We start from the raw sequence: 27,288 nt of genomic DNA, 5'->3' as shown, positions 1-27,288 counted from the left end.
AGAGCAAAAGAAATTTATGCATTTTCAAATCCGGATGGACTTATATAAATATAATGGATTTAATGACATAAAGCATAATGTGGTACCATTTGGTATGAAAAATTATCAGGCAACATTTCAGCGTTTAATGAACATGACGACATCTGGACAAGAGACATGTGAGTAACATGTACATAGATGACGTAATCATCTACATCTATAACTGGAAAGATAACTTCGAAAAAATTCGGAAATTCTTTTATCGCAGCAAAGATGCAGATCTGCAACTAATTTATGTAAATCTAGTTTTCCCGTGTTTATGTCACATATTTATGACTTGTTATTAGAAAAGGACAGGTTAAACCTTTGGATGGTAAAGCCAAGATTATATCTGAATTCCCTGGTGCTTATTATGAATAAGCAGCTGATGCCAATTTTTTGATAGTCTTTTCTGTTATCATCGACGTTTTTCTTCAAATTTATCTTTAATTGCCGAGCTTGTGACAACTTTTTAATTAGGATATCTAAGTTGCATTGGTCCGACAAGCGTCAGGAATCTTTTCACAAACAAACGCCAATACGTTAAGGTGCGACGCTTTTTCGGCCCCAAATAGGCAAACCATTATTTTAGCTCCTACTTAAAGTAAATTATGAAAAATGTTCTGTTCTTGCAATAAATATAGGCGTTGGTGAAGTATTATTCAGGAATCTTTAAATTTATGTGGTTCATCCAATGTGCTATTTTTTTTACAAAATTAAACATTCACTAGAGCAATTACTTTACAAACGAGAACGAATGTTTAGCTTGATATTGTCGTTGCACCATTTCAAGTGTTTGTTTAGCTGCTCTGATTATTGTATTCAGTGATCACGACACCTAACGTCGTTACTTTCATTAACAAAATGAGAAACAAAAATCAAATATTGTTGAGTTTGAATTTCATGCTATAGGAATACAACCTTGAAATTAAGCACAGCAAGCGAAATGATGTGATCGAAGTGCAATTTCACGTGTATACATGTACCATATTATTTTTTGTGTAATTAAACTGGTTTTTATTAATAAGATTTATTTTTATAGTATTTTAATTATTATAGTAGTATGTACGTAAAAATATATTTATGCTGTAAATCTTTATTTTTAATTGGGGAGGTGTTATATATGTATATAATGCATGCTTCGTTTTTGTCCTTAATTGTGGTTGGAATTGTTCTCCTACTAGACTTTCGTCATGAATATAAATAGTATATAAGATGTTCATTTTAATTTGAGTTCAAGGAATGGCCGTAGTTACGAATTAGTCGGAGTTTTCTTATGGAAACACATATGTCATAGGTCACTGAAATGTGTATATCAAGGGGACTTGATAAACATTTCATACCTTTATCATATCAGACATATAAATCTATGATCAGAGTTTATGGTAGTGTTCAGATGTTATCCTTCAGGAATAATGTATCTGAATCATTCATTAGATTTACTAAGTGCTCATCGATTGTATTAAACATTGTTTTGAGATTATTGTGAATTCATTCAATCGCATTCCTGATTGTTCTGTTGGTACTACAGTAAAATATTATAAATTTAAAATAACTGATTTGCAAATATCATAACTTGTGCATGAACTTATTGTTCCAGGAATTCGATGTCTCGTCAACTTCATGTTTGCATGCACCATTTCAGAACAATATATTTATACAAATGCTAGCTGATCATACAAAACATTACCTATGGAATATCTCATTTAACTGTTAAAATTTATATCCACTTCAAAAATCTAGCCAATTATCTTCTCGCTCTTTACTTTAATTATGTAAAGTGAATGTGGTATCCTCGGTTATTATTATGGTTATATTTACATTTTTATAATGTCTGATCGCATACATAATTTTGAAAATATTTCCGGATTTGGTTTGGAATGTACACAAAATGTTGTTTATTTTTGTTTACTTCTTTAAACACCCAATGTCGATATCTTCCACAGCTATTTATATTCTTCTTCTTCTTCTCCAAAAGCAACAGCGCTTTCCATGCAACAAATGTGAATGTCAATAGAGTGAAGAAAAAAAGAAACGAAACATATGCACTAGTAAACAACAGCACCAATCCTCCGCCCATAAAACATTTCTAGAACTTCGAAGACAGGATGTGATTTCTTACATACTACAGTTAAAACTTTACAAATACTCTGATCCCCGTATGTATTTCTCCTTCGAAGGCGTTTCCCGATCACGTTAAGAATATAAGTTCTACTTCCTCCCCCATCCAGCGTTCCCCAAAACGAAAATTCCTCTTTTCAGTCAATATAATACAGACAGTGGGCAATAACTCTTTCACTTACTTCCCACTGCCACCTACAGGTGGCGCTAGGTTTAAGCTTTCGAGCCTTAACTGGCAAGATCATTCACCTTGCCGCCCCAAATCCATTGGAATGCTACTTTTCATTCATTCATCAAGGATTTTGTTATTTTCAGATGTACATAAGGATTATTCTACGGGCGGTATATATTTTATGTTTTGAATTTCGACCATAATTATGTAGTGTTGTTCACCTATGCGGAATTAGTTTTGGTTTTCTCTGACCACACGGCTCTAGACTATTTTTGAATGTTCTTGGTAGAGCACACTGTCTATTTATTTATCGCCCCTGATATAGCATTTGTCTCTGCCGTTCGTAACGCAGTTGACTATGCATTCCTTCGTTTATTTTATTACCTTCTAGTTGGGGAATCAACAATGACGAATATGTAAGCTAAATGGAAGAATGCAAGACAGAGAGATATCTCATGACTTATGCCTCGCATATATAAAATGAACAGCGCCGGCTACGTGCAGCTTGTGCTCCAGTTGGTAGCGGGAGACATGGTCGACAGACATAAGAAAAATTCCAAGTAACAGGGATTAACGTAGGAAATCAAAGGAACGAGAGTATTGGTATTTTGAACATTCGATAATCAAAGGACCTAGAGTAGTTGTATTGTAAATATTCTTCTTATAATTAGTATTTGACCGGTCTGGAGTGGGACTCCGAGATATCTGTGGATTATCGATACTTTGGGGAGGGTCACGGAATTTTAGATAGCCCAGGTAGACTAAGCTCTCCGCACGTCCGAGCATAGCTTTTGGGCCTGTAAGTCACGGCACATGGGTTTTATAAATGACCTGAATGGCCATTTCTACATCCTGCCAATTTCCTCTGTTTTATGCGACAATGTCTAAACTTTGGGTGAGATTCCACCCAACGCTAGACCACCCAAATGGATTAAATCCGCCCCCCCCCCATATCCGAATATGGCCTTTGGACCTGTACATCCCTGTTCACGGAAACAAATAATGACTTGAATAAGCTGCGTAGAATATCCGCGCCTCAGTTCTCGTGCCGTCTCGGCTGCCAACCGTACCGCCCACCTCTCCGGTCCTCGATCCCTATCGTTCAGCTGAACATCAGTTTTTAAGCTGTCTCTGCTGTCAACCATAACTTCTTGATAATCCGGCTTTCGATTCATATCGTTCAGTGACCGTATGGCTTCCGTTACATATCGTTCTCTGCCACATCATCCAGAGCCATGGAAATTTAACATTATTGTGGACCTTGCTTATGACACGTCCGTCCGCATCACATTGCCAAGACTCCCGCGGTACAATCGTCTACACTGCCGTCGTACGCCAACACCGGTATTATCCGTTCATACCAAATCGACGACTACATTCTGCGGATAAGACTAACCATTTTACTAATGGCTTACCATCTTGGAAAGTTGTGACAGTACTCAAGACGATAAACCTCCGGAAATGTATTATCTTAATCCCGATCAGGACTACCCTACACTGAATTTGGGGATAAATCTGATCATAATTCATGCTCAGATCCCATCATCGACGGGACTGAGTATAGCTTTAAGCTAATACAATTTTATTCGGAGTTGCCGAACTCAGAATATCCGCCACCGCCTATTCTGTACCGGCATGTCAAGGCCTCCGTTGGTTTGACGAACAGGACGAGACCCACTTCAAAGCTCGTTCACAGTATAATAGACAAGTATTTGTTGCTGAACTTGGCATCTCTGGTGATGTTTCAGGCTTGAAGACATGGACGGCAATGCCCACCACTCTTGACCTATGAACTTCCATTTAGATCGTCTCTGCTGTTCGGTGAAAATATAGATGACTTATGCAAGCAGGCAGCACAATAATTGTACCTCCATCTCTCTGCGCGGCAACTATCTCTTTATACATTATCTCCAATTCAACTTCAATGAAGGGATGACCGGATACAAAGAGATTTAGTATCGTTCTTTCCTCAAACCAAAAGTCAGCTGCTATCCCAATCCTATACAGGAAGACAGTCTGATCATCAGTTTAGACTGCAGTCATATAAAGGGGTTCTGAAACAATGTTTAACTACCCCTACACCTCAGCTCTCTCGCCTATGACCCCTGTCTCCGACATACCACAATCAATTATCTGAAACGCGACCGACTCTTGCTTTCTTTCAAGAGAGTTGAATATGTCTATCTGCGCCAAGCGAATAGGGGATCCGAATTGTCTCATAGGGGCTTCGGTTCTCATTGTACACACTTCCTCCCTTTTCGTCCTCTCTATTCCTGACTAAAGTAACGCTGGACTAGGTAAATGATTCACGATACTAATTCACTTCGCACAGTAATGTTATGCAATAATTATAATAATAAAATCCAAAAGTTTAAATGTCCGATTACTCATGATCAAATCTATTTTTATCAGCATACCTGCATCCTCAATGATAACCCATGTGTAAAGAAAAGTATATCAACCGCGGCAGTTTATGGATCTAACTGTGTTTGAAACAAGTGCTTTCAATTCCGAACTTAAGAATCAGGTCTTAACTTCAGTGATTAGTGCTCCAAGTTCAGTACTGTTAAAGGACTTAAATTTCGCAAATAAAACAATATCTCTATATATTTTCAGTTGCACTTATGATAAGCTTTTAAATAAATCCTATACTTCAGCATTATCCCATCCTTGCCAGACAAGCCTATATATACTTTCTTTTTTCACCCATTTTCAGATTGGTGCCCATTTTTCCATACAATTAGTACCGAGTGGACACACTTGTACATCAACATGTCCAGGCGCTCATGGAGAAGCGGGAGTTGGAGAGGCTTTTTGTTCGGATGGCCAATAGCATTAAAGATTTAGACGGCCTCACCATCCGTCCGAAACATTTAGAATCTGTCAAGATCGAACAGGCGAATATATTCATATTCCAGTCCCATCCGTCCTTACGGTTTATATGCTGAGGAAATCTTTGTCAGTTTTATGTTTCAATTTTTCTCCTGGCTTGAACATAAGTCTTTCAGCCTTTATGAAACTACTCCAATTTATGGTTTCCATGGTCCGTATAACTTCATCTATTTCCACGGATCCCTATTTGGACGACATCGTCCAGACATATATGATCCGTTCTATTCAATCAAAAGAATGATCTCAAGTAACGTGTTCATCATTAAGGCTTTCTAATCAATTAGGAAGTCCCACTTATGTCCGTCCAGCCGTTCATCCAGCTGGGGATCGGTTTTCCAGCCACATCAACCAGATAAGTATTCACTACCCTTGGGTGTTCCAAATCGTCAACTTCTTAGAATAGATTTAGAACATAAAATAGATAACCAGGGCGTTTCTAAATTCTCCCTTTCTAGATGATGTTGCTATCTTAAGGGTGTCCATGAGAGAATCAGCGTAAGGTATGAGATAGTATAATTTCTGGTCCAGTGACGCATCCAATGTTGGCTCACGAAATCAATATATCGAACCCGGAAATGACAGTGTGTACAAACGCACAACATGTGCGAATGAGCGATACATCTGTTACCGAAGTTTTGCACTATCAAGATGAAAGCGTTGACGAAAGCCTGTATTTTTTGGAGCAATCATCTGCAAAACAAGATTGATCCCATCATGTCAGAAGATGCAGCGGTACCAAGTTATATTCTGGTATGTGGGTTCCGTCTTTGGTAGGCACTGCACAATATCGACATCCAGATCAAACCTCTTACAGGCATACTCGGTGTCAGGGCCGATACTCTGTCAAAGACGGAACTCGTTCTCGATAGAGAATGGTTCCTCCGTCCTCTGGTCTTTGATCAGATTTGACAACTCACCGTAAGGAATACCTGAGACCCTTTGCCGACCCCCAGCGATATTAAATTTAAAGATCATACAGAACTGAGGGTCCAGGAGTGACAAATAATTATGATTGCCCTTCTTGACTGGAACAAACACTGGACCAACCATATGCTCGATATAGCGATAAATATACCCAGGAGCATCCTGCCCAGCCTAATTTCAGTTTCGATATATGGTCTGGCATTACTTAAGGCGCAACACAATTTCATCCCCAGAAACTGGGTACCATTAGAGGACAATACAAACGTAATCAAACATCCTTTTTCTTGTATTGACACGGCTAAAGAGGCTTTCAAACACGGCCCAATACGAGTGAGCAGATTTTATCTGAAGCAAACAGAGCCAGCTGCTTGAGCTCAAAGACGCCTCTTTCTTCTGGTAAAATCTTGGACAGAGGACATAACCTCTCAATCCTCTCTTCCAAAGTACACATAAGAGATCTTTTTTTTTAAAAGGGATCATTTTCATCTTCTTTGTCTTCCTTTTTATCTCAGACCGCTGAGTAAAACAATTCCAACTATTCCTTTCACAATAATCAACGCTCCAGTCAATTCTTTGATCAAGTGTCCTAACAGCATGGGCAAAAAAATCCTTCGCGTTGCACCAACATATTTTTCTTTTGTACACATGGTTTCGAGAACTTCTTTTGAGGCTGTTTGAATGAGTTGTTTTCTCGTGGGTGGATGGGCCGTCGACTGGACCGACAACACGTCCCAATGTTTGACTAAACAAGAAAGCAGACCTTTTCTTTTTCTGTTTATGACAGGAGAATGACGATGGTGGTGTACACTTCTTTGTGTGGCTAATCTTTATATCATTAGCAATACAGCACTGAATCGAATTGACTGGCACGGGTCGCTCTTATACTTGAATACGTATCTACTGATTGTCGGTACGTCGTACAATTTTCATGATGGTTATCACTCAACGTTGAGGGGTTTACAACGGACTATATCGTGACAGTTCTTGCTTGGACAAATCCAGTAAACTTTGTAACAATCATGATCTCTCTCGTAGTTTGATCTTGGTGATGGTACTTTTTTAGCGGATGCTATTGCAGCTAAAAAAGAAGAGATCTTCGCCGGAGAAGTTCCTTTAGAAAAAAGGTTTCCCTTTTTTCACCATATAGTGAAAGAAGCGTGTTAGATCGGGTTTGGCTGGCATCACGAGCAAATGCGAAGTGGAAGAATTTGCTGCTGGAGACACGGTAACCTGAGGTCGTGGTTTAGGGAAGTAAGATTGCGTCCTGGCAAGACTGCCTCTCTTTCAGGTAGAATGTAGTTTATTGGGTCTTTTCTTTTTGTTGGGACTTTCTTTTTCTAAAGATGTGACCTTGTCGTGCCATACTTTTTCTTCTTGGAAGTCTTTGAGGAGAGACATTTTTCTTGAGTGTCTGCTGATGAGACATTAGGATCCCATTTTGATAGGAAACGAATGATGACAACTCCAAGAGAACCGCTGCCTCCAAGTTTCAAAACGTTTTGCTTTTGGTTTGAGTATCAATTCTGCCTTCAGCGAGTTGCGACAAGGCTACTTTTGTCTGTCAAAAAAAGCTTGGGTTTACGAGGGATGTGGATGATGCTTTGAAGTAGTTGACGCGCTATCACCGTAAGCCAGCATGCGAGTTCTTTCTTTGAGATAAGCTTCTAACGCACGAGAACGCACTTGTGTAAATTGTCACGACTGATTCCATAAATTAAACGAATTAATTTGGCTAGAAGATGATTTTTAAAGGAAGTCATATTTACGATTTTTGAGACAGACATAAAGTGTCGGGGTTTTTATAGTTTATATTATGTCGAGGAGGATGTGTAAACGAAGAACCCTCCGTCTTAACAATAGTCGTGAAACAAAGGAGAACGAAATCGCAAATAATCGGGTGTGGTTGGTTATAAATAAATAACCGTGAGGTGCTTAAATGGCATCATCGTACACATAAGTCACCCAACACTGGGCTAACACTTGCATTTGAGATTTATCTCGGGTACTTTTAAACATGTATAGGATGACCAGATGTGTTTGATATGTGTCAACCACAATCATGTCGACTTCGCGACGATGGATTCTCCTTGACTTTCTTGAAGTTGGTTGTAAGCTGATTGCCAGAGCACCACACGATGCGCTGATGTGGACAATCCATCAAATGTGTTTTGTTCTCGATCAAATGTTGCACGTTTTCGGTTTTGCTTGAACCGCTCGGTTCAGCAATCAACATGTTAGAGAGACGGCGAAGATACATAACCTCCCAACACGACCGATCTAACGTTTTCAATGGCTTTGACAGGAGAGGAAGAAGAAGAAAGGGAATATGTATCCCTAGCAAGAGTGTTCAGAATTTTGAAAATAACATAGACACGACAAGAAATTTTATACTTTTCAGGATACTTTTTTGACTGTCAATATATTGCGATTTGACACGAAATCAATAAGAGACAATTTGTTAAGTACATGGCTAACATGCAAAGCTAAACGATTAAAATGCAATACAAACAAGTCATTGTACAACATTTTCGAGGAATGTTTGGTGTCCTAGAATTTTTTTTTTGAATTCTGTAATGTTCTTTGAGTCTCTACATTATTGACTGTCTCTACGTTTTCCTCCCAGAATGACCTTTATTTTGTGTCGATGTCGACGACGATACTGCCGTACTAAATTTGGTTTTCCTCTATGCCGTGTTCTTCAGTCACTTTGACTAACACTGGTACAAATGCCACATTTGTCATTTGACGTTTCAAGTCCACTCTTTTCTGGAATCAATTACAAATGGCATAATTAGCTACGTATGCGTCCAAGCATCAAAGTTAAAGCTTTTCAAATCATGTCCATCTTTCCAGTAAGGCTTAGTCACAAGCTACACACACATCTTCGTAAGCATCTAAAGGCGATAAAGTTTTACGCATCTTTTCATTAGGTTGAATTTGAAAAGTATCGATATGAAAGCGCTACGATTTTAACAGACTGAGTGCCTCTTGCATATTTAAAGGAGGAATTATGATGTTTTTATAGGTACTGTTTGTAAATAGCCCACAATGAATCTGTTGGCAAATTAAATGCCATAAACTAAGTCGCTAACACGCACAACACATGGCGTCCAAAATTCACTTGAAACAGTTATTTATAAAAGGCTTTGGTAATCCTAAAATGTTTGAATATGGTTACTGATTTCCTTCCAATGGATCTTTGCAAAAATACTGATAACGGTCGTATGATGGTAAGTTTTCATTACCTATGTCAGACAAAGTCTGGAGTTTCCTTTCTTGGTCACACACTTGTAGCAGAGTAGAATGTATCGATGTAGAAACTTATTTCTGGTCAATGTCGACGAGGGTAACTGTCACGAATGGAAATGAAATCTTCTAATGAAAACAGTCTAAAGATTAATACTCTGAGAAACAAAGTCTTGATCAAGAGAAATCAAATTACTCTGTTTAATTTTTCACTTTCCATTTTTGAATTTCTTGACACAAAAGGTCTAAAGTCACAAATTGATAATTTGCTCTTGCAAGTTCGATCCAAATTTCGTTGTAGATCTTGTTTTGCAGTTCTGTTGGCAATCCTTGAATACTAATTTTCAAATTTTGGTTTAAATATTTTGCTCCAATGAGTAAATGGTGCTTTCCACCTGTTGGCTCTTAGCCAGTTTGACTTCTTAAGCAACATGGTATGCAAAATCGGCGTAGGCCACTTTTGTTACTTGAGTCCTACTAAAGGAAAGTAGTGACAGTGCGAGACTATCGAGCATGCTTCAAGTAAGCTGCGTCTACCTGATCCAACTCGCGAAGCGAATCACCGCAACTGAAGAAATTGACTTTATCTCCTTCTCCCAAGTAGATAAATCCAGCTCTGGCTAATTCGTTGGGTATAGGTCCTCCTAGATATTTGGTCCTTTTTACTTTGAACGTTTGGAAACAACTTCAAAATCTGACGATTTGGTAAGTGAGTATACATACAAGTTTTGTCGTTTGGTAGGTGGTCACTATAAACCTTCGATCCTCTCCAAGCTGCAAAGCTTCTTCAGCACACCAAACTTCACCGCTTGAATCGTGTATTGATTTAACACCAGTCGGTGTGCAATTTTTCTCGTTTTTCTCGGTATTCGTAACCGTAATTTTTATGGACCGCCGCTAGCGTAACTCATACTCTTGTTTTCGGGTGCTTGATGGTACATCCTACTAAACGGTCTCCTTTGAACTTAGGATGAGGCGATCGATGTTGCTGAAACTGTTCGTGTTAAAGAACAGTACACGATCTTCAAACTGGTATAATGCTTCGTACAATTTTAAGCGAGCTTGGACCGTCAATTATGCATCAATGGTTACATTTCCAAATTCATCGGTCAGTAAAAACAATTTTTTCCCTAATTTACCAGGATCAGATCTTGGCGAAAGACACAACATAAACATCAGTTTTCTTTGGCAATGGTAAGGTAAGACGGAATGGTACAAGTGAGTGGGAGGCAAGACTTTGCATCTAATCAAGCCTTAGTATTGTCGAATGATTTTCGCGTCAATGTGTTCCGTCACCGTTAGTGGCAATATTTGTACATCCAAGGATACAGTGAACCCACGTCCATGTATTTTATTTATTTTCCTTTCTTGTCGTTCGCGTGGTAGTGCAGACACATGGCATTCGTGCGTCCTCAAAACAAAATGACCCGTGGGTCAAGAGGGCCTACCAGGTTATAACTTTCCAAGATGCATTTAAAATCGACATCGGTTTTAAATGGCGGTTGTACTTGTTTTACAACTTTTCAATGACATGGTATTCTTGTTGATCTAACTTCAATTGCCGTTGACAAGTTTCCTAGTATACATCTTCCATGGTACGTTCTGAGAATACATTTTGTCATGTCACGTTGAGGTCAACAGATAGGGCATGCAGAAAATAAGTATCCCTAAAACTCCTATAAGTTTTTGTGGTCTTCTATGTCCCAGCCATCCACTGAATATGTTCCAATATTCATTTCGCCTCCTCCATTTACGTTCCGTTTCGCACAAGATATATAGCCAGCGCAGAGATGGACGGCGTCTGACCGCTATGGTGTTCTCGGGCATGAATCGCTTGCGTTACACCAAGTAGCACGCTTTGGCTATGGTGCATGCTTCCTCAAACGATCGATCCCTGCATGATCAGTAAAAAGGTCTCTTATTTTTCCACCTCAACGATGTAACATGTCCACGTCAGAGTGACAATACTTTAATATTTCTTCCTGAATATCGAAGGGAAGGGGTCCAAAGCATGAGAGCGTTGCCATGCGGAGAAAGATTCTCGTTGTTCGGTGCTCATGTTGGTGGCTTCTTAGTGGTGAGCGTCAGACAAATGTGGCAGGACTGCGTGCTGATTCGCTTCAGTATTGATAAGTGTAGAAAATATTGTTTAGCCATTTCCGTCATTCCAAATGTTTTAGCCATTCGAGTCAAAGCCATGGCTACATAACTCATAGGATCTTTAAATAGAACGCGCCCTATTTACAAGGAGATGATTTTGGTTCCGTTTATGGCCTTTTGAAGGTATTCGGGTCATGTTCTGCATAATACTCTGGAAGAAATTATCCATCGTATACCTCGAAATTGTGACCCATCACCGCAGTCTCCATAACGTTCCATGTCATATTGACACCACCTGTCGTCTATAGGTCTAGATCCATCGGGCGAAATCGGTAGTCCTCGAAAGATTTATTTCATCTCCTTTAAGAATTGTGCTACAATGTGGGCACCAGAAAAAGATTCGTAAATGCACTTCTCGCGGACTCGACAAGCCACGCAAAAATCAGGAATGTGAATCTTCTACTTGAAATCAAAATAGATGAAATACAAATTTTCCGTTTGATCCTCCTCATCCTCCTACTTCTATTGGTATCTTGTAAGGTAGCACTTTTCCAAACCCTCTTTTTTTGGGGTGGTGGGGGGTGGGTTGGACAAATATGACAGAGTTTCTTTCCTTCGCAAATATGCACTTTGGGTTGTTGCTGCGTATAATATTTCCACAAGTGAAGCACAATCTGATGACTTGGCAAACACTTTTGTGCAGTGAACTTTGCGTCATGATATGTTGTTAGCAACAAGGAGGGCTGAAAAATGGTTTCTCACAAGCGGACCAGTGAATTCGCTATTGTCCTTCGTGAAAACAGGGCTTAGAAGCTTAACAAACCCGACATTTCAAGCCAAAATAAATGCGTAACTCTCGATTCCTTACCCAACGTCGTATTCCTCACAATAGTAATAGTGTCCCAGGAATCCGGTGATAATGGTAATGGCATCGAAATGTTCTTCGTGATGATAGACGTGAATGTATTTTCTGTCTGAGAAATCGTTGCCATGAAACACCAGAGGTCAGTACTTTTAACGTGTGGCGTGGAGCTAAACCGTATTGCAGTTGTTTTGCATATTTATAATGCAACAGTCAGTCTCTTTACACAAGCAAGCTTGCTGTAACATGAGTTCTGATTCTCTTTGTTGCTAGGCTCGGTCCCATTGTGTGATGTTCTGCAAGGCTCTTTTCCATTCTGTGGCAACTTTCTTGTCAGAATACGTTTGTCCCAGGATGAAGGCCGGGGCTAAACACATCTGGTCTTCAGTGTTGTTGTTAATTTTGGTTCTGCGAAGTTTGTCCACTAATAACACTTTTCTGTTTTCTCTCCCTGTCGGAAAGAAAATGCGGGCCATGTAACGTGTAGCTTTTCCATCTGTGATGTGATGTTGGTCATTGGATTGCTGAACGTGTCGAATCTTGTCGATGACTTTAAAAGGTGTCAGTTATGCCAGGCCGCTAAATTCAATCCAGACGGGCGACGTCAAACTATCGTAAAAAATAGAATGTCTCAAACAATTGTATTCTTTGGTTTGGCATTGATGTTTCAGTGTCGTTAATAAGGAATCCCACAAATCGGCGATGAACCCTTCTGTTTTCTGCAGCGGCATTTCGGACTTGAAATTTTTTAACTTCACCGTGTAAAGTATACGCCGTTGTTCTTAATTTTCTGTAGCAATGTTTTTCCGCCTCTCGAAAGTGGTATTAATGTTGGGGTATTACTGGTTGACTTTGGCTTGCAATAGACTCTCTCAGCATTAGCGCATATGTGGAAGGTTTTGATTCAGACTCACTCATGTCGTATTCTGGCATGGATTTGAGCAAGACTTCAGCTACCGTGCGTGGCTTATTATTTTTTTCAAGGTACTGATGTACATGATAGCAGTTGTTGAAAGCATCTCCCATCTAGAGGCTGAGGCCATCGTCCAGGACAATTGTCAACACAGAATTAGTTCTTAATATGTGTATTTGTTGTCTGTTTGTTATTTATGAAACTGTAAATACGAACGCAAACAAAATTCTAACAATCATAAAATAGTTGTTGTTGTACCATTTGTATCACATATTAAATGACAATAACATTAATCCATCATAAGTTTTCTTTTAAACATTTCTCAGCTGTAACCCTTTGAAGCAAAAGGTTCCATACCTTTAACTACTCATTTGTTGTAAAATCGTAAGGAAGATATCTAAGAAAATACATTTCTATTTCAATCTCTTTGTATGTCTACATGCATACATTAAGCAGATCCTAGACTCCCTTCAAGACCTTTCCTTCATCTAAATCAGTTTTTCTAAGACTAAGTTACCAAAAATGGCATGCAAGCATCATGCAACAACTTGGAATAACCCTCATAACAATGAAATATGGAAAGACTGCCAGTAGCTCCAAGTGTTTCTATGGATTTTTTTCTCAGGATTTTCCCAGATTCTTGCTACACAACGTATACTGGCCAGCATGTAAAGCCTATAATATTCTGAAACAAATGGCATTAAACCCAAAACTAAAACAGGGCCCTGGGTGGTCCAGTGGTCTAAATTTCTCACCTATACAGATAACTGACATTTCACTTCCATCCGAATCAATCTTTACCAGCTCATGCTTTTATTATTATTATTATTATTATTATTATTATTATTATTATTATTATTATTATTATTATTATTATTATTATTATATAGTAGTAGTAGTAGTAGTAGTAGTATTAGTAGTAGTAGTATAGGAGATAGACTAGGGGGAAGGAGTTATAACATGAACATTTACTCAGCATATTTGTGATGACCACCATGATCTCATCACTGAACAACTGGCTTGGCTCATTATTAGTGACATCTGGAGTCTAAATCATTACATATATTACTATGGAGACTGAATCTGTAACATCTAGTATGCCTCCCTCTCCATTTACACATTGCCCTACACCATTAATTCATTTGTAATGATACCCTGTGACTCACCATTATCTATTGCTCTAGAACTGCATATAGAAACTGCTCTATTTGCTCTATTTCTATGTAAACACACAACAATGTATAAAAACTATCTATCCCTGAGTAACAACAGTAGATAGTCACAATAAATTATTGCAAAATCTTCACCAGTAAATCTGCCATTTCCACCTTATATTACTTTTGTTATTTTTCATGTCATGCATAGTGAAATGCTCTTTTCCGATGAAGAAACTCTTTCATGTCAATGTTTGTCCTTTAAATGTGATTTTCAGCCATTTTACAATGGAAAATAGCTTAGCTTCAAAATCTCTTAACATCTTAAACAGAAGAAGAAAAAAAAAAAACAAATGTGAAGTAAAATTTATGAAAATGTATATAGTACTTCTATGAAAGCCTTAGAAACAAATTTCTACAAACTGGCTTCCTTGTTGTCTTCAGTATAATTATCACATTCTCATACAATATAACATTCTTGCAAAACTTCAAATCGCCCACAATAAAATATTGGAATGAATAAATATAGTGCTACAATTCTAAGGTCTTAAGCTAAGTAAGAGAAAACAGTAAAAACCATAAATGATTTGTAAAAATATTAAAAAGAACTTAAGTATTGTGATTTGAAACCCAAATCATAAGTCCAAATGTATGATGTTCCAATTTAAGTCCAGTGGTGTTCAAAATAAATTCGAATACTGGATGTCTATTCTCTGTTGTCTCAAATGTTCCAATGTGTTGTAATGTGGCAATGAATTAAGATTCCTTTGATGTATCACAATACTATATTCCCAAATGTCTTTGACTGAATTCACTATAATTCCAAATTAATGATTTTATCTATGAAGTATCAATGAGCACTTTGTAATTCTAGTGAATAACAAATTGAATAAATAATTCTAACCAAAGTAGAATCTGAACACAAAAATAAGACTGATTCTGCTTCAGTCGCAAAAGCAAGAATGAATACCTTTTTCAAGTCAGCAACACTGATTTAAAAAGCTATGATATAATAATAGAACCTGGATGTAGGTCAATCTCCTCTATAAAACAAGTTTATGAGTTTCCAAGTGAAAAACGCCATGTCCTAGGCTCGGATTCAAGTAAAGATGGTAAACATGTTTACTTCCATTAATAATGATTTGAATATTTAGTTTAGAATCTAAGAAAGAAATGTTAGCTATGCATTATGTTCATTACAAAATTAATGTCACTAGTCAGGTACACCATTAACTTGAATGTGGACAAAGGTCAGTAACAAAATACAGATATACATCACATGTAACCATTGAATAAAGCCAACAAATAATACCAACTAAATATATACAACAACAGGCATTAATTTACATTGATTGATACATGGATATTGCTTTTTATGGCATACCCCAACATCCATGAACATCTTGTATATATCATGTGTGACAGTTCGGAACAGTTTGGTTCTGCATTTTACTTGCATTAGACTTAAAAATATTAGATATGGAACAAAAGTCTGCACAAAGTTGTGGTAGTTTACCAGAGCCTTCACACATATTGGAATCACTGAGTTGTAGTATCTCATCAAAGTCTTCACACCTACTGGAATCGCCAAGTTCCAGTAATTCACCTAAAACCTTCATAATTACTGGAATCACCAAGTCCAAGTAATTCACCAAAACCTGCTGGAATCACCCAGTTACATTAATTCTATCTGTAAAGACTTCACTTTTAGCATTTTACAATCATGCAGGAGTTAAGAAGGTGTTTGCTCTTTCGACCATTGAACCCTGCAACCACACAGGGGGTGGGGACATAATTTTGACTAGATTAAAACATAATAATAAACCATGACATAATATGAGATACATGTTCTCAAAGATCAATAAATGTAACAATTATTTTTTAAAGAAAGAAAAAAGATCTCATAAAACAACACAAGGCTATGTGATTATTCACACATCAAGCTTACCACGTCAAACCAAACATCTTCCTATGTCATTAATATATTCAGTAAATATCTCAAAATGTTATTAATATACTCAAATGACATACCACTATGGCATTAATATACTCAACAAACATCCTATTGTGTCATTAATATACTCAGTAAACATCCCACTATGTCATTAATATACTCAGTAAACATCCCATTATATCATTAATGTAACTAGTTTGAACTGCTTTTTAGTAATATGTTTAATTATGAAATAAGATTTTCTAGCTTGATTCAGTTCTGAGTGATGTATTTATTTCTGAAATAAGATTTTAATTTGTAGAAGTAATATCTTAGTCTAATATAGTATTTTAAATTAAACATCTCTTAATAGATTACCAAGATGCAATACCAGTAGTTTCGTTTATTAAAAATCTCAACCAATGAAACTTATGAATGAATTTTAGGCACCACATAAGAATGAGTCATTTTTAAAGTGCAAATGTACAACCATAGAGAAAATTAGTATTTAAAATATTATTAAATGAATGACTATTACAATCATCATGAAAAATAATTCACGTAATATAGATATACATGACAGTAATATTTTGGCATCACAAAATTGTTTGCAATGGCAATATAAACAATTATATTTTGCACGAAAGAAATAAGCTGATTGTGAAAATGCATTGTGAAAATGCATTTTCTAAGTACAATTATATATCAGATTTTTTTTATTCTTTTCGTTGCTATAACATGATTACTTTAAACAAACACTACATGTTCCATCCTGTGAAATTAAGTGATGTGTAAATATACTAGCATAATTGTTAATTCTATTTATAAACGGAACATATTTCTTAAAAGGACAAGATGTCGTTTTCAGAAATAGTGATAATATGATATCTCATTGTCCATATAGGTCAAATGTCAATGTATCAATTGGAAGACAAATGCACATGGTCTCCTAATGGCGTTTTAATTTGGTTTCCTAAGTTTTACAAGAAACATTACCCCATCGCAACTATTATATTTATTAATAGTATGTGTAAGGAAACGCTTATGTGCGTCACATGACACCAGGTAAACTGAAGCTATGATGTGAGTTCTGTCTGCTGTCCTATCATGGGATAAGACTAATTATTTCAAAGATTGCCACTACGTGTATTATCCATAATTTGTTATGATACAACTATAATACGAAAAAAAATGATTACACATTTTCTGCTCGGACTGTTTTACGGAATCAAAATGTATGTGTCAAATGGTTGAGATTTTCTCAACAGATGATATTAGGAATTATAATTATTATTATCCGTGTAAAATGATGTAGTCTGTAATAACACGCACTTTCAATATAAATTTAGTAATTTTATTAAACATATAAAAGTATACATTCTGAAAATAGAAAACAGTATAAGAATAATATATTTTCTGCATATGTTCAAATCTTTATTTTAAACACAAAAGAAACTTGAAAGAGTGTGTAAATCCTCTCAAAGTAAATACTGATCAAGGCCTTCACAACTAACTCTGCGAAAGCTATGTATGATATCGTTAAAGTAGCTTGTATATTAGCCTGTCGCCAAGCAATCTTTAGACAATGTAGCATACACTTTTTCTGATATTTGCAGGCACGACTGACCATTGCACAATATGATGAAGTGTATTTTCAGAACAACTTACACTGTACGAATGTGTACGTCCTCTCAGTGCAAGTGCAGTTGAGGGTGTCGTACCTAATTTGTAGAACCCACGCAATAGGGCCTTGAAACGCAATCAATAAATTATGTTTAATTTCTATTTTTGACATTAATCAGTCTGTCCTGAAAATGTGGACAACTATGAAATCATCTAGAAATGAAATCATCTAGAAATGTTAACAATTATTCATCATATACAAAAAGAGTAATATCGACATTTAAAAGTCTTATAGTGCTAAAACAGATCAAGGCATTCACATGAATCTTGTCCGTGTTTCCTGTGATAACGCATTATGACTCTTGTTTTGATACAGTTATATTTAATTAACTAAAAAAATTGTTTAACCTCACTTGCAGTGACAGATAAATATTTTATTATATGCCAAAAAGCCGTATTAGAAACGATAATTATATGTAAGTGCGAGAAATATATATATATATATATATATATATATATATATATATATATATATATATATATATATATATATATATATATATATATATATATATATATATATATATATATATATATATATATATAAACGTTTGCTCTATTTCAAACGAAGTTGGTTTTAACTGCCACGTATGCTTTATAATTATTTTGGCAATCTTAAGACTCATCTGAATATCCAAGCAACAATTCGTCGACTAGAATAAATTATTACCATACTTCTACGGTTACGTTAGACATATTACAAAGTCGACTCTATACATGAAGACAATATTAGTAATCAACGTTTCTAAGTATCGGTACTTATAATAGATCAAGGGAATTGTACATAACAAAAAGTATTGTACACGGGTCTCCTAAAAACAATTTATTATTTTATTCGCATTAAAATTATGGAGGAAGGATTTGCTATTAATGCGAAGTGCACCCCTGGGTAAGATATTATCAACATCAAAATTTATAATATAGTAATATACCTTAACCCGGATACTGCTCGTTACTTTTTAATAAACTTTTATATGCTGTAGATCAAGAGTATGCATGCTATTGAGCCTCAGCTATATATATGCTTAAATAAAGTTTAGAAATGGGCAGATGGAAATTGACTCAAACCGTACAGAAGCAGGAAAACTAAATATGGCCAAATATTGGAAAATTATGTGTGCCGAATCACCATTGTGTTTATAAAAGACTCCTCAATTTGATTTTATCAAACATTTTGCAACAGTCTTCTCGTTCTTCGGAGTAGGTTCAATTAAGTCAAAGGATCCAATCATGACTATGCGTCCTTACATAGAGATAGTTCGAAAGCCGGAAACAAGTGCAAAAGCCCCAGGCAGCATCTCGAGTTTGTTACTGTGTAAAGCCTTAATTTTCTAACCATACCAGATCTTTAATGTACAATGAAATATTCTGTACTAATGGCTGTCTATTCACATAAGTATTAAAGATAATGATAGGGCAGATAAAGTTACCGTGCAACCAGCCATTTGCAAATGGACGATTGCATAATCTGATTTCAAATGTTATATAATTATTCTTCATTCCTGGCTAAACAGAGAATGGAAACTCCACAAACACGTGTCAGAACATTCATCTTATCAACATAGAGTGACATCCCTCATATATAACAAGTCACAGAGATAAGGTGATATCATGCAGATCGCATATAGTACACACATTCCTGACTCGTGCATGCATTCTGAACAGCTAACTTCGACCATATTGCACAATCTGTTAGTATCCACTGATAGTGGGGTACATTCTTATGGAATATGTCTACCTAGTCCGTGTGAGACAGAATTATTTTTAAAAAGTGTCATCCATGGACTCGATGAAGAAACTTTAGGATGATTACCGCCAGACAACATCTTGGACTTTGAGGGAAAGTGGTTTATATACAAAAATATTTTAAGGACTACTTTTTTAACAAACGCTTTACATAATTATTTCATATTTTCCTTTAGACGACTCGCATTGTTTAATAGTTCATTTTAAATGCTTATGAAAGGCTTTTTGTGATTTTTCAAATAAATTATAGTATTTGTTGGTGTAATTCGTTATAGTAACACTTGCAGAACTATACCTTTAATTTGAACCATATTGCGGGCATTACATTGACGTGATTTGCATCCTACTACAACTATTACATTACCAAACTGAGTAAACGTATTTCCTTCTCAGAAAAGGAGTAATGAACTGTTTTAGCAATCACATTTTAAAATGATAAGGCCTTTTGTGTGACTGATAATATTAAACAAGCAACTAATAATAGAGATTACGTATGTTATACATTTTGCAGACAAAATGCACGATAGTGATTTCAGAAATAATAATAATAATAATAATAATAATAATAATAATAATAATAATAATAATAATAATAATAATTATCATCATCATCATCATCATGATAAATGTGCTAGGCTTGTCATTCACAAAGTGTTTATAAGAGTGCCTCCTCACAGTTGGAGCGTGGTTTCGTTAACCGGGATCGTAGGTTTCATTCTGTTTTACCCTGTAATACTTCAATAACTGGACTGCAGTCATTGTAGACTTTCTAACAATACAACGAAAAGTCGCTTCTAGAAGCTGTATCAATATAAGTACGCAAGACACCTCAGTTTCAATACAGGTCAATGGTAATGTGCATGATAAAAGGTCAGATATGTGTAATACTTCAATAACTGGACTGTAGTCATGACAGACGTTCAAACTATACAGCAAAAAGTCGCTTCCAGAGACTGCAGCAATACGAGTATGTAAGACCGCTCAATGACAATATAGATCAAGGGTACTGTGTGTGTTAAATTCAAAGTTAATGTGTGTGATAAAATATAGGATATATGTAGCGATTCAATAATTCAAGGTTTTACTGCAGTCATAATGAACGTTCTAACAAAACCACGAACAGTCACTTCCAACGGAGATTGCGACTATATAAATATGTAAGACTTCACAATGTCAATACAGGTCACTGTAAATGATAAAAAGTCAGATATACCTGCCTCCTTCACTAGGTCTCATATTTTTGTTCTTATTCTTCCAAATTTATGAATGAAAGCTTTATTACAATCGCACCATGTATAAGCAATTAGGTGTGTCAGTAGAAACATATTTTAACACATGGCGCTCCCAAATTGACTTATCTTATTATCCCGAGGACAAAGAAGTATTAGAACCATACTAACCGAATTTAGAACGAAAGCTACTAATAAACCGCAAAATTTTAAATGTTAGATCATTATTTTAGTCACGTGTGTATCTACTCTCGATGTAAATGCAGATTAGAGCTTTCGCATCTAACTTAAAAGATGAATTACCTTTGTTCCGAGTGAGAAGACTGTAATTCCATTATTGTGATTCGAGGTGAGGTGGTAGTTTCTAAAAAACAATGTCAAATGTTACTTTTATTTATATGTAGAGGCTATGAATGAAATTATGGAAAAACAATGATTTGTCAACATTTTAGATTTCTTAGTAGCAAGCTTAAATGGATTGTAAATAACTTAATGTTATCTCTACTGTTATGAAAGCCTGGCAAAGAGCACATGTAGTGATATTATACCTTTTTGGAATTATTATTTCTTAAACGTTCGTGAATAAAAGAATACCACTCTGTATTTATATAAAAGAAGGCAAAATAGTTATATATAGTCTAACGAAAGGAATTTGTATCACCTGAAATGACATGAGGGATCTTCTTAATATAAATATAGAAACACTTGATTACAACACTATTTTGTTGCCATTAGTTCAATGTAATTATTCTATGGCATCTACCTTCTTGGTCAGATATTAGAAGATACGGGGAAGTATTTATTTTAAACGTTTGTATTCTCTTAGCTGTAGTTGTAATATGGACTGTAAACATCTATGAATACAACATGTTTAAATAACTGTGCAGTGAGTGTGGAGTGCTTCCTTTAGCACCCTTTCCTGTTTTTCAATCCTCTCTTAATTTTTGTAATAAATGTACTACTCAAGGATTTCCTCATTAATTATTTTTATTTCCAAAATAATCGGGTTGCATTCACTCCCTGATAAGAACTTTGGCAAATTCTTGAAGGATACTCTTTTTCATTTCATAGGTGGTTCGTTTGCCTGAAAAGGAATTGCTGGTGGCAGATTATTCTATTAATTCACACTTTACATTTTTTAAATATTAGTTCTTGCCATTAAACTTGAAAATAGTTTTAAGTACGTCTTCTGGAAAGTTGTGGAAACTGACTAGTACTGTAGATCTATTCTTGAAAGAAACTGAGTTGTCTCTCAGGTGAATGAAATGCACAACCGAATTTCTTGATGTATTTGCAAAAAGATAATAATAACTTCAAGGAATATGTTTCGGTGCAGACAAAAGAATGTATTTGAATTGCTTTAACAGCCAGAACAGTTTTAATTTCAAACTGAAAACCATGTAAGATTTAGTCGGAATATACACAAATCCTGCTGATCGAGGAAACATTGAAGTAGTTAAGATCCATTTTGTCCTAAGTCAAATTAAGTCAATATCATGAAAGGTGCATGAAATAACGTGAACTCATTTGATTTACAACGTATGCAAAGATTTTAGACAACGCGTTCAAGGAGATTATTTGTATGCCATGCTAGAAATTTCCAAATTTGTGAGGCAATATTGAAGAAAAACATTGGAATGTATCCTGAGGATATTCAGTGGAGAACGTTGTTACAGGTTTTTACAGTGAATATTATTCATGATGTATATATTGTGCTTTCTAAATACATGGTGACTCCACAATGAGTGAAGTATCCTTGTGGACACATTGTCCACAAACCATGCTTATGAAATTCACACAAACCTGTAAGAAAGATTATTTTGATTGAAGATTACATTTTGTATATATCTCTGAATAATTTAATTCAAATCATTGATGTCTAACTTGAATCTGCAGACATCAAAATAACATTCATCCGTGTATTTCCTTCATTTACGGTTTTCCCAGCATATAACTTTAGCAGGTATCGACAAGCAAGCATAGTCATATCGGGTCGAAGAAAAACAAATCGTAGCTTAATTTGCATATAAATATGATGCTACATTAGTAACATACAAACTGTGAGCTATGTCTTTAAATAAGAGCAGTAACAGGAATGTGTTGTCTTCTTGTTCTCCTGCATTGTGTTTTATTTTATGTATATCTGCAGAGATTACCTCTAATCAGTAACTAATCATAGAAACTTGTCAGATCATGATATATATTTGTGGTGTTCGGTAAACGCTGTTTTGTAATTCGTAGAAACACGAAGATAAACTAATGATAGGAAAAGATGGATGTCATACAATTCATCAAAACGCGAGGGTAAGCCGATAATCGGAAAATATGGTTATGAAATTAATCGAAACAACTGGGCTACCTGATAATCGAAAAAGATGGCGGTTTTGTAATTAATAGAAACAAGAGGGCTAACTGACAATCGAAACAGATGGCGGTTATGCAGTTCATAAAACGAGTGCTAGCTGATAATCAGAAAAAATTGCGGTTAGATAGTTCATAGAAAAACAAGAGGTATCTGATATTCGAAAAAGATGGCTGCTATGTAACTGATAGAAACTCGAGGGCTAGCTGATAATTGGAAAAGATGGTCATGTAATTCATGGAAACACGAGGGTAGCTGAAAATCGGAAAAGGTGTGATTACGTAATTCATAGACAGATGAGCCTAGCTGATAATCGGAAAAGGTGTTTGCCAAGTCATTTATAGAAAAACGATGCCTAACTGATGGTCAGAAGAAGAAGAAAAAAACCGGCTTGCAAGCCATTCATAAAAAACGTGGGCTAACTGATAATCTGCAAAGATGGCTCGTGAACTTGAGTTAATATGACAATCATAGCCCGCGAACTAAATTTTGTCAAGTGAGTTGGTGTATTTCATATCCGGTAAATCAGTTTAAACCATTCAAAGACCATTTTCATTTAATTCATGTATCGTCTCACGAATCCTTAGATTTATCATTATACTGGTCACAGGCATCAAGATCGTCACTTCATTCTCATTTGACCGTTTGCAGTTTAATTATAAACGGGGCATTTCGCAAATAGAATTACAACATTAGAAAAATGTAAACCTTTTAAGCAAAAGTTTAATTGAAGAAATTTGTGTCTGTGAAATGACACAAAATTCAAAGAGGTTAGCGAGAATATTTCCTTGATTATGAACTTGACCCATTATAAAATAGGCAAGCGTTCTTGTTATAGCATGAATTAGCATAGCTTTAAATTGATTCATCCTAAGGATGATGACGTTATTAAAAGGGTTTGGAAAATATGTGCAAATATAAAACTTGAAAACTGAAATATGCTTTTCGGTTTCCTACTAGGGTGAGATTCACAAGAACGTAAGTACGAAAACGCAACACCAGGACGTGCCCTTCTACAAAATGCATAGCTGTACTGGTGACAATAGACACCGCAACAAAACATATATGTTATGTCAATTATCCAGGTCTTTACTGAAAATGCGATATGGGTCCTATTTTAGGAATAAACCTATTATCTGGCGAAACCGACGATAAGAAACTAATGCATCCGGGACATAAGGAGGCAACATTATCCACCTGTATGCATTTGAATAAGGTAATCTGAGTCGTGTTGTTGAAAAACCACACACAAGATAAACGATGTTTTCATTTTTAATTGTCAAACCTTGAGAAAATATGTTCGAATTAAAATCAGACGATTGCAGGTAACTAGACAGGAATGTGAAAGTTGTAAGCATTCCGTGTCGTGCTTGATGTGATTATAGACAGTACAAGCCCATAGATGCAAATAAGCGAAATTAATACTCGTCCCTTTATCAAGAGCGCAAACATATATTTTAAGCCAAATATGTAAATCTCCATTTTCGTACCATTTTAAAACATACTCTTAGCGTGTACACTATTAAACCATATCTCCCCTTATAGTTGTGCCATCTTATTATATTGCCATTGTAACCTTTTTGTATTACGTCAGTTTAAGTCTGGAAACTATAATGGCAGTTTAATTCTTGGTAATATCATGCCTGTTTAACTTTGTGTACTATAACGTCATTCTAACTATGTGTAATATAATGGCTTTTAACTCTATGTACCATAATGTCAGTTTAACTCCATATACTATAATGACAGTTTAAATCTAGGGTCCTATAATGTCAGTTTAACTCCTTGTACTATAATGTCAGATTAACTCCATGTACTATAATGTCATTTTAACTCTGTGTACTATAATGACAGTTTAACTCCATGTACTATTATGTGAGTTTAACTCCACGTACTATAATGTCATTTTAACTCTGTGTACTATAATGACAGTTTAACTCCATGTACTATTATGTGAGTTTAACTCCATGTACTATAATGTCATTTTAACTCTGTGTACTATAATGACAGTTTAACTCTATGTACTATTATGTGAGTTTAAATACATGTACTATAATGTCAGTTTAACTCTCTGTACTATAATGACAGTTTAAGTCCATGTGCTATGTCAGTTTAACTCTGTGTACTATAATGACAGTTTAACTCTTTGTACTATAATTTCATTTTAACTCTTTGTACTATAATTTAATTTCAACTCTGTGTACTATAATGACAATTTAAGTCCATGTACAATAATAAGTTTTACTCCATGTACTATACTGCCATTTTAACTCTGTGTACTATAATGAAAGTTTAACTCTGTGTACTATAATGACCATTTAACTATGTGTAATATAATGTCAATTTAACTCTATGTACTATAATGTCAGTTTGAGTCCATGTACAATAATGACAGTTTAACTCCATGAACTATAATGTCATTTTAACTCTGTGTACTATAATGACAGTTTCAGTCCATGTACTATTGTGACAGTTTCAATCTGTGCACATAATATCAGTTTAATTCTAGCAGTTTAACACTGTGTACTATACTGACATTTTAACTCTGCGTATTCTAATGTAAGTTTACCTCTGTACTAGAATGCTAGTTTAACTTTATGTATTATAATGCCATTTTAGCTGTGCTTATCATACTGTCAGCTTACCTTTGGGTACTCAAATCTCTGTTTAACTCTGTGACTTGTACCGTCAGTTTGACTCGGGATACCATAGTGGCAGTTTGTCTGTATGAATTATAATGTCGCTTTATCTAAAGGTACTCTCAAAAATAATGTAGTGGGTCACTGCGTAAAGACTGTAATCATTCACCACTATGCTGATTTCTCCTAACATTGTAAAGTTGTTTGTTTAATGGTATTTGTTAGCTGTATGTTTTCTTCCAGGGTCAAAACCTTGTCAGGACGTTTGCCAGGATCTTTGAAACTTAAGTATTACACGTTTGTGATATCAAACTCATTTTTAGCACATGGATGTCAAGTGTGAATTAGTAACATAATCTACCACCAGCAACTCTTTGCTCTAATTTGACATTAGACAGGAAATATTGCAAGCGGACACTGCAATCCGTCGCTAGCATTACATAGCTCCAATTTGACAATACAAATCCACTGCTACAGTCTGACACTAGCAAACCATTGCTCCAATATGATGCGTGCAATATATTGCTCCAATCTGACATTAGGCAGCCACTGCTCCAGTCTGATACAGAAACGTACTGCCCCAATCTTCACTAGCAATACATTACTCCAGTCAGACACCGAAACGTACTGTCGTAATCTTACACTAACAAAATATTCCTCCAGTCTGACACTAGCGAAGCACTGCTCCAGTCTGACACAGGAAATACTCTGCGCCAATCTAACACTAGTAATCTATTTGTTTAATTCCGCCAATAGTATCCGCGGACCGCTCTCACTAGAAATGCTCTATTTTAATATTAACATTACATTGATGTGGTCTTACACTAGAAACGTACTGTTTTAATACTAACATTACATTGGTGTAGCCTGACACTAAAATCGGAATGTTTTAATACTAACATCGCATTTATGTAATCTGACACTAGAAACGTACTGTTTTAATACTAACATTAAATGTTTGTGGTCTGACACTATAAACCCACTGTTTTAATACTAACAATACATTGCTGTAGTCTGACACCAGAAACGCACTGTTTTAATACTATCATAACATTGCTGCAGTCTGAAACTTAATACTGATAAGTTATTTCTGTATTCTTACACGATACACATGCTGTTTTAATTTAATACTAACATTACATTGCTGCAGTCTGACACCAGAAACCCGCCGTTTTAATACTAACATTACATTCCTGCAGTCTGATACGAAATACACGCTCTTTTAATTTAATACTAACATTACATTGCTGCAGCCTGACACGAGACACGCTGTTTTAATTTAATACTAACATTA

General features: G+C 35.7%; 1 protein-coding gene across 2 annotated transcripts in view; it reads right to left on the bottom strand.

Moving 5' to 3' along the window:
- Window positions 1-26,073, bottom strand: part of LOC149774202 (uncharacterized) — a 36,846-nt gene extending 10,773 nt beyond the window's left edge. For both annotated transcript variants that reach the window (XR_016416948.1, XM_089945618.1), the window contains exons 1-2: window positions 26,001-26,073; window positions 21,297-21,357 (exon numbers count right to left, since the gene is read on the bottom strand). Coding sequence is in view for 1 of the 2 variants with exons in the window: in XM_089945618.1 (XP_089801744.1) it covers window positions 21,297-21,357; window positions 26,001-26,065 (126 nt within the window). In the remaining variant the exon portion in view is untranslated. The remainder of the gene's footprint in view (window positions 1-21,296; window positions 21,358-26,000) is intronic.
- Between the last annotated feature and the right edge of the window lie 1,215 nt (window positions 26,074-27,288).

Source organism: Sinohyriopsis cumingii, unplaced genomic scaffold (assembly GCF_028554795.1).
Source record: "Sinohyriopsis cumingii isolate HCF-2022 unplaced genomic scaffold, ASM2855479v2 utg000379l, whole genome shotgun sequence".
Taxonomy (NCBI): domain Eukaryota; kingdom Metazoa; phylum Mollusca; class Bivalvia; order Unionida; family Unionidae; genus Sinohyriopsis; species Sinohyriopsis cumingii.
This window is presented reverse-complemented; position numbering and strand designations above follow the sequence as displayed.